This window comes from Dryas octopetala, chromosome 7 (assembly GCF_963921425.1).
Source record: "Dryas octopetala chromosome 7, drDryOcto1.1, whole genome shotgun sequence".
Lineage (NCBI taxonomy): Eukaryota > Viridiplantae > Streptophyta > Magnoliopsida > Rosales > Rosaceae > Dryas > Dryas octopetala.
The window spans coordinates 10,579,600-10,595,915 of record NC_141372.1 but is presented as its reverse complement, the minus strand read 5'-3'; the positions used below and the strand labels follow the sequence as shown (position 1 = coordinate 10,595,915).

The 16,316-nt window shown below is 35.2% G+C and overlaps 2 protein-coding genes across 3 annotated transcripts; both read right to left on the bottom strand.

Annotated features, from left to right (window-relative positions):
- Nucleotides 1-2,667: 2,667 nt before the first annotated feature.
- Nucleotides 2,668-8,965, bottom strand: LOC147279575 (pyridoxin (pyrodoxamine) 5'-phosphate oxidase). 2 transcript variants are annotated; one of them, XM_086250271.1, is made up of 14 exons: nt 8,700-8,965; nt 8,411-8,599; nt 8,270-8,308; nt 7,717-7,870; nt 7,464-7,586; nt 6,420-6,583; nt 6,016-6,258; nt 5,833-5,921; nt 5,525-5,575; nt 5,323-5,413; nt 4,329-4,433; nt 3,774-3,844; nt 3,463-3,558; nt 2,668-2,900 (listed from the first exon to the last, which is right to left on the bottom strand). In XM_086250271.1, exons 1-14 carry the CDS (start codon nt 8,850-8,852, stop codon nt 2,834-2,836), a joined length of 1,635 nt encoding a protein of 544 aa, XP_086106397.1. In that variant the 5' UTR covers nt 8,853-8,965; the 3' UTR covers nt 2,668-2,833. The 2 variants fall into 2 exon arrangements, with proteins under 2 accessions (XP_086106397.1, XP_086106398.1); XM_086250272.1 differs by having other exon boundaries at nt 7,464-7,569; nt 7,703-7,870; nt 8,700-8,964.
- Nucleotides 8,966-11,702: 2,737 nt separating this feature from the next.
- Nucleotides 11,703-13,711, bottom strand: LOC147279574 (dihydrofolate reductase). Its single transcript, XM_086250273.1, has 5 exons — nt 13,254-13,711; nt 13,046-13,144; nt 12,731-12,772; nt 12,474-12,603; nt 11,703-12,077 (listed from the first exon to the last, which is right to left on the bottom strand). The coding sequence occupies exons 1-5, from the start codon at nt 13,476-13,478 to the stop codon at nt 11,902-11,904; spliced, it is 672 nt and encodes a 223-aa protein (XP_086106399.1). The 5' UTR covers nt 13,479-13,711; the 3' UTR covers nt 11,703-11,901.
- Nucleotides 13,712-16,316: the final 2,605 nt, after the last annotated feature.

The following is a 16,316-nucleotide window of genomic DNA, read 5'->3' as shown; positions in this document are numbered from 1 at the left end:
AGCGTATGTGGCATCGTCCGGCAACGGTTGCTAGTGAGACCACCACCATAGCTTCGTCGCTCTCTCCTCTTCCTCCCTCTGTCGTTACTCGCCCCAAATCATGCCCAAACAGCCCAAATCGCTATGACTCTGATCGGTGGTGCTCGCCAGCGATTTGCCTTTTTCAGCGGAGTTGGAATGCAGGACCACCCAAGCCTTCTTCCTCTCAACGTCCTGAGCACGATGGTGTGCTCAGATTCTCCATCAGATCAGCCACGACGGCAGATCGAAGCCACAAAGGCCGTGCTTCTCCGCCAGCGATCTGCCTTTTCCAACAGCCATTTCCAACGAGTCAGGTACCTATCTTCTTCTCTTCGTTGTGCTCTTCAATTATATGTATTTGGATTAATCTAATTGTTGATGAAACAAAAAAACCCAAATCAAACCTCCCGGCCATTGCGGCGGCACCGCCGTGAGTGGTGGCGATTAAAACATGATTTTGTTCATTTTTTATATGGTTATTGTGTGCTCTGTAGTTTTGTCGCTTACAAACTTTGTTTGTGTTCAATGCGCTTGAATTTTGATTGCAATTTGTGTCTGTACGTATCATGAAAATGAAAATTCAATTTCATTTTGTTCATATGTATGTTTTGTTGGAAAATTAAGACCTGTTTTGTTTGATTGTTTTGTTGGAATAAGGGTTATATAATTATATATGTTTGTATCTATGTATATATGTATGTTTGTATCATGAAAATCCATGCTTTTTATCTGCTTGTTTTGTACAATGCGTGATTTAACAACGAATATCTGAATGAGGGTGCTTCAATCTTCAATATCATGAAAATTTAGTTTCAGTTCGTGAAAATTCAGTTTCATGCGTAAAAATTCAGTTTCAGTTCGTGAAAATTCAGTTTCACTTATAACTATGTTTTGTATATAATTATAGTGTTTTGTTTCATTTCATTTCTATTGAAATTGTTTTATTTTTCAGTTTCAGTTAGAATTTGAAGATTTGAGGATTTGAAATTCTGAAGATTTTGGTTCAGTTTCAATTGTAATTGAAAAACTGCCCAAAGCTCTGCAACTGTGTAACTATTAATTTTAGTGTTTATGTGAAATTGTTTTGTTTTATGTGTAATAGAATGTTGAAGCAATGTGACGGTGTAATTAAATTATTACTTGCGGTGTTATTTTTTCAATTTAGTTATAATTTGAATATTTCATTTTGAGGGAATATTTTATTTTCAATTTCAGTAAATATTTGATTTTAGTTTTAGCAAAATATTGAGTTTAAGCAAAAAAATTCAGTTGAAAAAAAAAATTAGTTTTAGCAAAATTCAGTTTCAGTAAAAATTAGTTATAGTAAAATTCAGTTACAGTGATATCAGCGCGCGTTAGTTCGTCAGCATGTGTCATAAAGATAATTTAGGATTATAAGTTATAAGAGATTTTGAGAAAGTTTCTATATGGGTGAGGGTTTAGAAAAATGTTTTGGATGGTTAGGGAGTTTAAAATTACGTACTGAAGTTATAAAACCAAATATAATTCATGGCAAAAAAAATAAAACATTAATACACCAAGCCACATGACACAATCTCTCTCCTCCTTTCACTTTTTCCCATGATGAGTCCCTCCACTTTTTTGTTGCAACTCTAGATCAATTGGTAATTGACAAGTCAATTTTTTAACCTATCAATTGCCATGTCAATTTATCTATTGCCAATTGACACCCTATTGTAAATTATTTTTGTTTCAAATTGTCAATAGATGCCAATTGATCACCATTGCACATGCTCTGAGTCAATTATGAAATGGGAATACAAGAGTACTACTTTTTTATTGACCAAAAAAAAGAGTACTACTTTTGATCCCCTAATAACAAAAGCAATTTCCATTTTGCAAGTGACAAACTGTCACATTTTGAACCCCTAGTACAGAAACTGCAGTAAAGCCCGCATGAAGGGGGACCGTATTCAATGATGGCCCAAATTAATCCCCCGCTGTTTTCTGATATCATACTTGTATTTCAAACAATCTCATTTTTATGTTTTGATACCCAGTAACCCAGAAATCTTACAGGCGAACCCTATAGTCATTGGGAGGCAACAAACTCGAGCAAATAGCTAAGCTACTTTTAAGGAATCAAACCTTATACCATATGGGAGCAAACTATTGCCCTAACCACTCGACTAAACCGTCGTTGATCAAATCACTTAAACATTGTTTAAACCTTCAATGAAACCCTCTCATAAAAACCATCAATTTGAGCAGGATAAATCGTTGTGTGTACAACCGTCTCAAACTAGAATTTTTGCTACAGAAGATGTGGTGACAAAACCCACCAAAATTCAAAGACTCTGCTTGCATTCAAACCTAGGCAATGCCCCTTAAATTCATAGCAAATTTTGGAACAGATTTCAACATTGACAAATAAAAATGTCTACACCATTCATGGGTAGTGGGTACCTAACTCGCCAAGTCTTTCATTCAACAGCATATGGATGATTGTGAATTTGAAGTGACAAGAAATGCTCCATCTGTCATATGCTAAAAAATCTTCCAAACCCAACAAATTTCATGTTTAATATAACCAAGTGTTTTATGCCATTTGATGTGTACTCATGGGGCAACAACAAGTTTTTACTCTGGGGCATAGTGTGCTTTCAGAAAAATACCAACACCATTGCAAATGTTCATGCTCATAACTTACCTACCCATTACACATGGATGTTGCTAATAGAAGAAAGAGCGCAATAATAAAAATAAACAAATAATAAGGGCAGTAATTATGTAGTAAACATTACACTACCCTGAATGATGAACTTCACAATGAAGATGCTGCAAATATTCATCAGGGAGCCAACCGCTCGATTTTCCACACTAGTTGTCCATTGATCTCCTCCGGAGAATATCGCAGCCTATCAAGAAAACATACTATAGTGTGAGAATCTTGTGATAAATATGTTCTTTTTTCCTTTTCTTCTTTGAGGGGGGGGAAACATGATCGAATATATGCAAGTATCCAAATCAGTTCACATACTTCCAACAATAAGCAAAACAAATCATGTCATTATAAGATTTCTACTAAGAGCACCACAACAATGTCTCTCACCTATAAAACAACTTTCAGTAACACATCTATATTGGCAGTAGAACTCTTATGTCAACAAATTGTTTGAAAACAGAGCTAAGATAAATTCCTTGAAATAAATAAACAGTAACAAAAGAAAACAAGGATTGCCAGAATCAACTGGTTCTGGACCCAACCCAGACCCAAATTTTATCTGAGTTACAGTTCATTTCCAAGGCGGTGGCAGGATCAATTCTATACAAAGTTGCATATCCAAGACATAGAAACCTAAATATTTTGAATTTTTTTTGCCCAGATCTGCTCCATTCATTCGTTTATGGGCCATCTGTAGATACTATAGCAAAAGAAATGGAATAAGAACCACCCATCATAAATGGGATAGGAACCACCTGTCATGCAAACGAGACTTTTGGCCTTGCCAAAACTCAAACAGCTCTGGTTTAAGTCTGTATCCTCCCCAGTTTTTAGGTTTAGGAATTAAACTTCTGCACATGGAAAAAACAAGTGGAATTTAATCAGATTATATACATAAAATTCACTTGTTACCATTATATTTTAAGGTTGATCTGATAGGAAAGTAAACTCATTACAAACAGTTACCCCCATTACTCCACAATATATAAGATGGTGATAGGGAATTGGGCAAGGTCAATTATATCTTAATATTTGCCAAATGCTATTAGATATCTTAACAACTTACCCATCAGAGAATTTCTCCTCCAGTTCTTTGTATTGTTCATGCAGAACATGCCTTCCAGGAACTACAGTGCTCTGAAGGAAGAAGATACAAATTATTTATATTCCTTATAGGAATTAATAGTATCAATAAAACAGAAAAACAAAAAATGTTGGATTTAAATGATATTGGACTCCCCTCATATCTCTGTTATCCCAATCTAACTGTTTTAGATGCTTCTACAACACTACCTTTACCCACTGAACCACCCAGTAATCTGAAATCTTTCACCTTTTTCTTCCCATTTATTATGTAATCTTTGTTTTAAGTTTTATACATTTATAATTTACTTTCGGTGGTAGGTCTAAATTTCTACCAAAGGGCTATTATCTCTTTGGCAGTGCAATTAAACTAAATTTTGGCTTGATAAAAACAGGGAAAGAAAATTGAACATATAAATTAAAGAGGAGTCTAGGTGAAAGAAGTTAATTATCTCCCTTATTGAACAAATAATATAATTTTAAACTTTTCACATATAATTTCACTGGTATTGTCAAGCTAGTGGTCATTGAAACAAACCTGCTTGCTAACTATTGCTCCAATCTGACTTCCTCGAGGACGGCTATGGAAGTACTGGTCAGATTCCTCATCAGAAACTTTCTGCACAGATCCTTCCACTCTTACCTACAAATCACAGATAATGTTAAGACATTATCTTCATTAAGCAAGATTATTGAACCGAAATGCCCCCGCAGTGCAAAGGCATGGCAACAAAAATACGCTTCTAGACCAGAAGTTGGTAGCTCATTGAATCCAAAATATATTAATGTCCAGCATGAAATCCCATAATTGACCACACTTTTTTTGTATTTTTTTAATTCTCTAAGAAACTAAATAAATAAATGCAGCTTGCAGTGTGCAAATTATCAGCTTAAAATTCATGCAGTGCTAGACTCGTAATAGTAAGCACCCACTGGGACAAAAATTAGGATCCTATCTGAACCCTACTCATTAATTGAGGGGGACCATCCAAACAGCAAGCTTGCAAATTTCACAGGACTTGTAATCTAGAAAAGGCACCTAGTTAAACATGAACGAGAAAATAAGCAACACTACTATCCACAAAATACATGAGCGAATCGCATACTGACTCCGAAAGAGAATATGAGGTGAAACTCCTGCTGATCCCTCCCTGGCCATCACCAACCCATACTCCTGCACTGAATACTGCAATGACCTGACTTCCAGTTACCAAGATACCTAAGGAAGTGCCAAGAAGGATATGCTGGCATACATGTTTCAAAATCAGGTGCACACCAGTGATACACTAATGTGATTTTTTTTTTTTTTTTTTTTTTTTTTTTTCAGGATATAAATTGTAATTCTAATGTGATGACCTGACTTTATGCAGGTACACCTGCAATGACCTGACTTTCAGGATAATGTGATGCACTAATATCAGTAGTTAAAACATTTATTTAGAAGGCACCAAGAAGGTGCAACCTATGCACACAAGCACTATAGGCCTAACATTCTAACATAATTAGTCCTAAAAGTGAAAAACACAGTTTACCTGCCGATTAAGACCGTCCCAGTAGAAAAGAAGAGATGCATGAGGATTTTCAGACAATTCATGTGCCTTTCGACTTTCATAATTGGTGTACCTGCATAAATTAATAGCATTGAAATAAGAATATGTCAAGCGTTTTATGAATAACATGTTAACTGCATTGTTGATGTATATAATGCAACAATAGTAAGAGGAAAATACTAACCACACAAAACCGCTCTTATCAAATCCTTTTAGTAATACCATTCGTGATGAGCTGTAGAAATTAAAAACTAAATAATGTTGAGTAAACTGGTAAAAGGTCAACAGGTTCCATATACATGATTAAGAAAAATCATATTAACATCCAAAATGATAAATGAGCATGTCCTTGTCAGTGAAATTGTAGAGATGAAAATTTAAGAGACTATTGTGAAAGCAATAAAGTGTCAATGTCTAGTATGTATGAATAATCTGTGGAACATAACTTACTATCAATAAAAGAGACAAAGTAGCAAAGGAAACAGATATTACGGTTTTCCATTCTTGCAAGCAGTTGACAAGGCCATAGCATTTGGTTCCTTCAAGCCAGCAGCCACTACATCGTCGAACCATTTGTGGAACTGTAGAATAATTATAAGCTTATTTGAATATGATAGATAGCTTTCCCAACTAAATGTGACACATTCAAAACCAGCAACATGGTTGAACCTGTACCTGATCAAATGGGTCAGCCTCCACCTGTTCCTCAAGAAACTCAGGAGAAATATAGTTCTCTCTTAGAGCCGATATATCAACTTGTGGAGGCTTTCCAATTCGGACACACATAGAAGTTCCTGGATATTGTGGTAGACGAAGCTTATATTTATCAGCAATAGATGGTGGGACGAATCTACCACCCAGGAAATGGTGTGGACCAAAAAAATTCTTTGCACACAACTTTGGAGCAGTCAGAGAAACCTAGAAAGTAACAAGTTTTCATCAACAAGATGGTTCATTATATATAGACAAATAAATATATATATATATGTATAAATATATATGTAAAATTTTCAAATCAAATCTCAAAGTTCAAATGGTGTGTAGCCAAGACCAAATGGAGGCGCTCCTCAAAAACATACCAACATGTCAGGCTTAATGCCTTCACCACCACCATACCCTTCAACATGCCACCCAGATGGAATATCTATGGAGACAATAACAGAGGACTTTTGGCGTGTTTGATCATAATTGTTTATAGAAACAAGCTTTTGGATCAGATTATCAAAAGGGGGCCTTGGGGCACCTGAAGCATTACAAATTATTTCATTAGATATAATCCAATTAAATAGCCATCACAATCATCAACAGTGCAGAATCTCTAAACTGGATGAGATTTATCAAGTGGTTAGGTGGCAGGGTCCTGTGTAAATAAAAGGAGAAAAGATCTGCAAATCGTTTGTTGAGTTGAGATTTTGTTGACGAGCTATGAGAAAGTCAAATTTAGTCCTATGACTTTTATAGGACTAGATCAACCACAAAGTCCAGGAAAACTAACTTTGGATATTGCAACGGACCCCAACATGGGGGAAGCAATTTTTTCACTAACTAATTGTGTGGGCATCACATGAACCTCTCTCAATTACATCAGATCTATCTCCTGCACTAAATTCTTATGATGTTATAGCAAGTGTGGAAACACGTGGATTAACATGAATGAACTGAACAAGTGGGAATTGTAAGGTTAATATGAAAGCATCGAAAAGTACCTAAGATTAATACCTACATATGATCCAAATAGGGAAAAATTGAGATGGCATGCAGCTGAAGAACATATACAACCAGCAAAATAAGTTAAATGTGGGCACACGCTACAGGCTGAAAGGACATGAAATGAAATAGTTTGACTTGCTAGAAGGACGCCTATTGTGTATTCCTATCCAGTTGGGCATAGTTGATAGTATTGTATAACAATTTATTAGAGAAATAACAACCCAGAGATTCTTTTGATGCACAAATATAGGGGAGCAATTAGGCACCCACTGTTCATGTTTGAGAATCTCTAGAGGAATGTAAAGTATTACCTTATCATGTTCTCATTTTTTCTACACATGGAGAACAACTGAAGAAGAATAAGAGTACTCGTGCCCAAAAAAAAAAATCCAGAAACAAAAAGTAGTAATTACCATAGAATGAGAACCCAAACATTGCATCTACAAGAATATCGAAGTCCTTTGACAAGTCCAAAGGCAGATCTTCCACTGAGATGAAAGGGACTGACAGTGATTCCAGCTGCAAAATTACTCCCTCTGTTAAGAATAATATTACAAAATTTACAGGCCTCCAAGGCAAACCCACCAACCCCCATATATATGTATAATAAAACACAAGAATTCAAGTTTCAACTTAGAATTATATTCCATACTTGAGTAACCAGACCAGTATAAAGAGGCTTAGCAGTACGCTTTGGATAACAAACAGACGGTTTATATCCAAAGTGCTGCAGATGACGAGCAGCCACAAGACCATCACCACCATTGTTTCCAGGGCCACAAATTGCTAGGACACGATTATACTCACTCGGTTTATAGACCTGTCAAAAAAAGTTAAGAAACAAAAGTAAAGCATCACATAACCTGAATGCAGTTCCTCCCACTAAATGAACATTGTAAACGTAGCAAGTGTCGCAGAATACAGATGAAATAATCTCATTGCATCTCGAAACAGAATGCTATATACACCATACCATTCAGTCATAATAAGAGTACACATTAGAACACATTTTTGGTTTACTAAGTAGGCAAACCTTTTGAAAAAACTAATAATTATAGTTTGAATTGGTACACGTGCATGATCATCAATCAAGAACAAGAACAATCACAAAGTGCAAAAACAAGAAAATGAGTACCATACCAATATAACAAATATAATGCGTTCATATCAGAGCAAATTAGTCTCAATGTGTTAGTAGAAAAGAATAGTAGAGCATTACCTCTGCTATGGAAGCGGCCACACTCAAACCAGCTAATTCCTACAAATTGAATACAAACCCATAAATGGGATTGTTAATAATTGACTATTAAGTTATTAATCGAACCCATCATAGAAATGTAGAAAAAAAAAAAGTACTAACCATTAACTGGTCGACACTGAAGCCGAGAGGACCCATGAGGATCTCATCGATCTCAGCAGCTTCACGCTGTGTCAGGTACGATATAGCCTCCGGGTTTTGCATGGTTTGTAGTGACCCTACTCCCGCTGCGCTACTGGGTCTTGTACAAAACGCACGAATTGCAGAGCTCCGAAATGGATGGAGAAAAGCCTAGAAAATAAATATACACCCAATATGAATTCATTGAATTGTTGTTGGATATAGTAGTGAGACTAGTTTTTATAAGAGGAAGAGAGGCTTAGTAGCTTACCGAAGAGAGGTTCGAAAGTGGGTTGTGGAAAGAGCGAGAGGGTCCAGAGGTATTGCGGAAAATGTTAAAAATTGGGTTGGGGTTGGAAGAGACTGATTGGTTGAAGAAGAATAGACATGTCATATTTCTGCTTCTGCGAAGCAATGGCCACATTGGTCTTTGTTGCTAACCAAGACTAACAGGAGAGTCTGCTTGTTTTGCATCGTTTCTGGTTTCTGGGTATCCTTCCAAGTTTGGGCTTTGGTGCAGTGATGGTGGCCATATTAGCTTTTGCCTTTTGGCCATTAAGCTGCCAACAAGGCAACAACCACTAACTTGTATGATTGTATCATTGTATGTAAGGCTTAAGCAGTCTGTATTTTGTTTTCTTTGTTACTTCACTGGTATCAAATCAGTTAGGTAATAAATCTATATGATTTTTTTGATTGGTGATATGTAGTTAGTAATTAGTAATTCTCACATAACAAACACTGATTTTTCTCACATTTGGTGGATACAAATGGACTTGGGTTCCTTCCAAGAACAACATTTTTTCAAATTTTTTTTTTTTTGGCTGAATAACAACATTCTTCAGTTAAATCAACTTAAATTACTCTGGATGAATTACATAGATACATGTAAAATTTAAGGTCTATAGCATAAAGAGTAAGAGTTATATTTATATAAGGTATGATATTTCAAATTTACTTAAATTTATATTATAACATATGTATGTTTTTTAGGATAAGAATTTATGGTTTAGATATTAATAATTGTATACATTTGTTATAATTTGGGTAAATTCATTGTACCACATCACATTCACATCACTCACAAGTAGGGGTGCAACTTGGGTTGGGTTAACTCGAGCCCGCCCGAACCCGACCTCAACTCGAATTTTTTGGGTTGGGCTTGGGTAGAGATCATGCATGCCCAAGCCCAAACCAAACTCGAGCCCAAATTTCCAACCCAAATTCTGAACCCGATTTGTAATAGTACATATTATGCTATAATCTATATATTATATTACATTTTAGTTTACATTAGTAATATAATATTTAGTTTCTATATTGTTATGGAAAATGAACTAGAGATTTAAAAGGAGATCAAAATATATATTTAATTTTATATATTTTTGTGTGAAATAAAATCTAAACTATAATGTTTGGTAGACATATAGTTGTGATGTTGATATTATTATTTTATCTTCATGTATATAGAAGCCTTGAAGGTATTTTTTATTTGAACCTAGTTGATATTTGAAGTTTTGAACTATGGTGATTGATTAATTAAGGTAATTGTGTTATACTTTTAATAAGATTTTTTTTTTCACAAGTTGATAACCAACCCATTATTTAATTTTGTAGGTTGAGTCCAACTCAAAGAAATTGGGCAACCTGAATCCAACCCGAGCCCAACCCAAATTGAGATTGGATTGTGATAGGTTCACTTATTTCCAACCCGCCTAAACTCGAAAAATAAAACATGGGTTAAGCTTGAGTTGACCTTTCAACCCACCCAACTCGGCCGAACTGCACTCCTACTCACAAGTCACAATAATTTGTCGAGAGAAAGAGGGTATGCGGGGAGTTAGGATTAAACACTATAGTAACCATAGTTACTAAATTTATTTATTCAAATCATTTATTGTATGAGGGGTAGAATTGATATTTCCTCACATGACGATTGACAAAAACTCTATTTTAATGAGAGTATAAATATCAGCAAACTTGACTCTATAATGGTGCGTTTGGATGAAGTAGTTTGAAATTACTAAGGAATTCACAAATGACGGAATTTAAAACGATGTGATTTAAAATTCTAGAATATGTAAATTCTCTTGTTTGGATAACATGTAAATATAATGGAGTTTAAATACGGAATTTATGGTAGTTTTAATTTTTGATGCATCAATTCAAAAGAGTGATGGTGATGGTGGCAACAATAAAAATGATGTTTATGGTGAGTTGACCATATTGGTAGGGGTGATGGCCCACAAGCGGTGAAAGAAATGGTGGTGGTTAAAATTGGGATGTTGGCGGCGGTGATGGTGGTGGCGGCGATGACGATGATGGTGATGGTGATGGTGGTGGTGGTGGTGGTGGTGGTGACGGTGATAGTGATGGTGATGGTGGTGGTGGCGGCGGCGGTGGTGGCGGTCTTGGTGTTGGTGGCGACAGCGGCAGCGGGGGTGGTGGCGGGGTGGCGAGGGTGGTGGTGTTAGTGGTGGTGACGTTGGCGACAGTGGTGGTAGTGTCGACATGGTCGACACGACTTATTTTTCTTTTGTAAAAATTGGAATTTTGAAAATGACACCAAATTAAGTGGAATTTAAAGTTGGAATTTACAGCCTTCAAATCCCAAATTTTTTTTCATCTTGAATTTACAAAATTCTGTATTTATTAACTCAAACAATGAAATTAGAACATGTAATTTCTTAAATGCTAAGTTTTGTTTAAATTCCGAATTTTTTTTCCTCCATCCAAACACACCATTAGTTACTCTCTTCATCGATTGGAATTGGGAGTCTACATTAGGATTTAGAATAGTTTGGGGGGTTTGGTGCTTAGAATATAAGGTTGATTATTTTAATGTGTGTGATTGATAGCTATACTGATTCGGTATGCTCACAAGACACCGGATTAGATTTCACTATTTCAGTTGATTTATATTTACTGATTTTATCTTTTACAGAATTGACCCCCCTAGAGCTTATGTTTTAGGCTTCGGCTCTCAAGTTTAGGGCAAAACCCAAATTTGAGAGCTAAATCCTAAATTATAAGTAGAAGTGAAATTGTATCACATTTTGCTTATGTAACAATGGCACAAAAGAGTGGAAAAAAAAAAAAAAACAGAAAAAACAGGTAGGAGATTAAAAAAAAATGCAAAGGGGATGAAATAAAAAATGGAAGATGACCACAAATGCAAAGGGGATGAAATAATAAATAAGGGGCTACAAATTAATGACCCTAAAAATAATAACAACAATAAATAAATATACAATCCTAGCAAAAGAATGGATGATGGTCCTTGAAAAGAATACATTTTTTTCTTTTTCTTTTTTCTGAGATCGAAACTAATGTTTTCTTTTCTTATTACATTACATTTGACAACATTGAAAGTAATATGGCTAAAAATTGCCCCAGCAGATCTAAGACCTAACAATGAAGACATATAAAAGGGGCAATGGCCAGAATGTTGTTAAAATTGCAAATATATCTTCTTATGCTGCATTATCACCGATGGTCTTTTGAATCTTGTCAATGAAGCTCATCATGGTCTGCAAACCTTGTTCATCAAGTCTTGGTACTGTGTGGCCCTTGGGATGATGAATCACTGTCGGATCTACACAGTGTTCCAAGAGTTCAAGTCCATATGGCTTCAAGAAGTCCATTTCTCCTGAAATAACACAGTTTCTTCAATAACCCACAAAACAAATGATCAAACCCATTTGGTAACAAAAGGAATTAAGATGCACATAATAGTTTGTTCATGCTCTCTTTCTAATAGTTTTATGCAAACCGGTTATTTTTTGAAGAAACCTTTTATACTTGGATCGTCAAATTAAATTGCACGACATTTACCACGTGCATAATTAGAATAATGCTAAAAGGACCGCATTTTTTTTTTTTACAATAGCTAATCACACGATATCACCTCAAATCTTATGAGAAATTGTTAATTTATACGTCTACCTACCACATTATGTGATAAGCTAATGTAGCTAGAAAATACTAATTAGGGTTGCTAAACCTGGTTCTCACATGTACACCAACCAAAGGAAACAAAAATTACCTAAAAAGTGAAGGGACGGGCATTGAATGGGAGAAGCATAAGCATCGTCAGCCACTGTTGGTGACTTGAATTTTGCCCCTCCAATTACTATGAGTAATTTAATTTTAGGAACCTTAGTCAATGCCACCCCCTGCAAGCAAAGCAAAGCAAAGCAAAACAAAACAAAACAAAACAACAGCCCATGACATATCAATATACCAAACTCAACTTCCATATCAGAATATTATTAAAACTTGTCACATTCAACTTCAATGTACCTTCGCTTGTAGCCCTGGCAGCCCACCTGACAATATTGCCCCCTGTATCATTCATTAACACCTGGTCAATAAAAAGTGCAATGTATAACAAAAGAAATGAAACTTAAATATCAAATTTGCATGAATTTATAAGACTTTCAATCCCCATTTCAGAATACATAGCTCTATTTTGTGAATTTTCGATACATGTGCAAAATATTATATGCCATACCCATTTTGAAATGCAAAATCCATGAAACAGATGCTACTTCATTTTGTATCATTTGCAGGTTCTTAGAGGAACCCAATGGAGGATTAAAGTGGCAGCATAAATACCTGGGAAAAACCAACTAGCCCATCAAAGGGTCCATGCTTGATCATGTAGTCTTCTATGTATTCAAGACACTTATCAAAGTTTGTGTACTCCGTAAAATCCTGTAGACAAAAGAAGAAAAACAAAATTTTACCCAAGAAAATTTAGGAACTAAGAATGAGAAAGGTGGGTGAACGTGAATCTGTGATTTTTTTTGTTTTTTTGTTTTACCTTGTTGAATTGGAACCACTCGTAATAAGGAGGGTCAAAAATGCCATCAACGTCAGATTTGCCTTGGGCCGGAAAAGGCCCATCGAGGTAGACAAGGTCGAGCCTCTGGAGCACCGATTCGGGCCACTTACCCACTTGTGTTTTCATGATTTCGCCGCTGGTTCTAAACCCATGAAGGCAGAGAAATCTGGGTTTTCTCAGAGACCCATCACCTTCGCTCCCCATGTTTCTCGTTCTCTCTGGTGTTTCGGTGAATCCCAAGTGGCTTAGGAGGAGGAGGCTCTTCTTGTCAGCTCCGGTATTGTGGGAATGTTGGGTGGTCTTTGTTTGCAATTTAAAAGCACCCTTCTTTTCAGCCTTGAATTCAACGACGTCGTTGCGAGGGAATCTGGCTCTTCCAATGCGAACGCAGTCGGAGCACCTGATTGGAAGGTCAGAAATTGGGCGTGTGTTTGGGGCATGCCCCATAGAAGACTCCTTCGTTTTAAACCGACGGTGTTTGATGGGTTGATGACATCATCACAGGCGTCCAACAGAAACAACAATGTGAGAACGCATGTTTTGACCCGCGTCCGCGTGGCCAATCAGGTGCTCCGAGAACACGTATTTTATGTGTGTGCGTGTGTCTGTCTGTACCAAGAAAGGGGCTCTTAATATTTTTCTTCAAATAGTTCTACTTTAAAAATAAATTTCTTTAAAATTAAAATAATAATAAAAAAGTTTAAGTTAAATCAGAATTGTTTTGGTCAAATCAAATCACAATCTAAGGTTAACTGTAAACCGAATATACTAAACTAGAGGGCCTTTCAACAAGGAATTCTTCATTTAGTGTTAAATGAGGGATCACCTTGTGGGGCCCACACGAGTCGTTTTGTGTAAATCTGAATCGTCCATTTTTTACATTTCCATTAATAGATCATCCCTGCAAAAAATCAGCCAAATCGGAAATCGTTTACCCGTTCGATTAAGCGGTCAAAGTTTAGGTGTTTATAGAGGAATTTGTTGTTCGTACATTTGTTTTAAACTTTGACCGCTTAAACAAACAGGTAAACGATTTTCGATTTGCCTGATTTTTTGCAGAAATGATCTATCAATGGAGATGTAAAAAAATGAACGGTTCAAATTAACACAAAACGACCCGTGTGGGCTCTACAAGGTGATCCCTCATTTAACACTAAATGAGGGATCCCTTATTGAAAGGGCCCTGTACTAAACTAAACTGAATTGAATTATTTTTTAATATTATCATATCTGTTGCGTATTTATTTTTTCTCACTCATCACATCCCTTATTTCCTCTCAATTCCAACCTATCTCTTGTAAGTGTCTCCATCTCCTTTATCTTTTCACAATTCATCTCCATCTTCGTCTTTAATTTGTTCGTATATTTCTCTCATTTACTTTTATCTTTTTCATAACAAATTACAAAAAAATCAATAAAAATTTCAATATTACAAATAAGTTAATATAAAATTTTCTATCTCATATTAGTTAATGATATATTTTGAAAAATTACATTTTAGTCAATGACGCAGCCCATTTTAATCACTCTAAATCCAATCCACTTGATGATGTTATGTATTTTGGTATATTGAAATATCGATTTGCCCATCCCTTTTTTTCATTACTTATGAGCGTAAAAATATGACGTTTTTCTTAATTTAATTTAGAGTATAAAAATGGAGTGCATAATATATAAATGATGTTTAGGATTTAGAAATGAGGTTCAGGATTTAGAATTAGGGTTCTGCCCAAATTCGAGAGTTAAATCCTAAGTCGTTTTACTGCGTAGCAGTCAAATATAAACGTAATACAAATTTAAATATTAATTTATTGTAATTCATATTTTTTTCATTTTAGTTGACTAAAATAAAATTATAAAAAAGTGCATTGATTAAAATATAATTATGAAAAATTTTATTGACTTATTTGAAATTAGCCCATCTTTTTATTACCTTGTTCTTTATTTCTCTGTCCCATCTCTCCAAATTGCTCATATGGACCAAACCAAGCTGACGATGAATAGATTAGTTTGGTTTGGTTCAGTATAGGGTTTAGTGATTAGTGATTTTTGTTTGGAAAAAGATACAAACCAATTAGATTAGTTCGATTTACAATTTTAGGCAAGAGCCTAACCAATTTGAATTGTCCCCACCGCTAGTACTATAAAGATTAAAGAGATTCAAATAGTCTTATATGCTCTTCACGTGAACATTTGAGCCATCACCAACTCTCTTCCCTCTTTTTGGAACCTCTTGAAGCGAAAATTAAGAATATTCCTACTTGCAGTGCGGAGACTCTGAGGAATCTATGGAGCATGTCTTGCTTCTTTGTCCCTGGACGGAGCAAGTTTGGTTAGGTGGGCATCTCCCTGTTTGTTTTTCCTTTGTTGCTTGCCTTAACAAAATTCTTTTACCCCAAAAAAAAATAAAAATTGACAGATATCCCGATTTAGTCTTAATTGCAATTCTTAACTAACTAAGAGGACCATAAAAAAAAAAAAAAAAAAAAGTAACCTATATTATAAGAGGACCAGTTCTTAAAGGATATCATTAGCAAGATCACCAGAATAAAAAGTGAGCTCCATTATAAGAACTAAGAGTTAATTATAGCAGCAGTCCGCGAACTTTATGAAATTTACCTCGAATCTCACTTGAGTGCTTGAATTTTATTTTTAAATTCTTGAGTCTACAAATTTTTTTATATTACTCACTTCAGTCTATTTTGTCAATTTTTTTTAAAAAAATTTCACCAAATATTGCACGCGACAAGCACATGACTAACTTTTTAAGAGCAAAAGCATTAAATTTTGATGTTCATGTACTTGTCACTTGCAAATATATGACGAAAATACAAAAAAAATTGGAGGAGCAAATTGAAATGAATAATGTGAAAAAATTTGAGGACTCAAAAATTTAAAAGTAAATTTGTGAGATTCAGAGTAAAGTTTGTGGATTATTGCTATAATTAAGCCTAAGAACTTGTGAGATTCAGAATAAAGTTCGTGGATTATTGCTATAATTAAGCATAAGAACTAAATTTGTAATTTATTAAATAGTTTTAT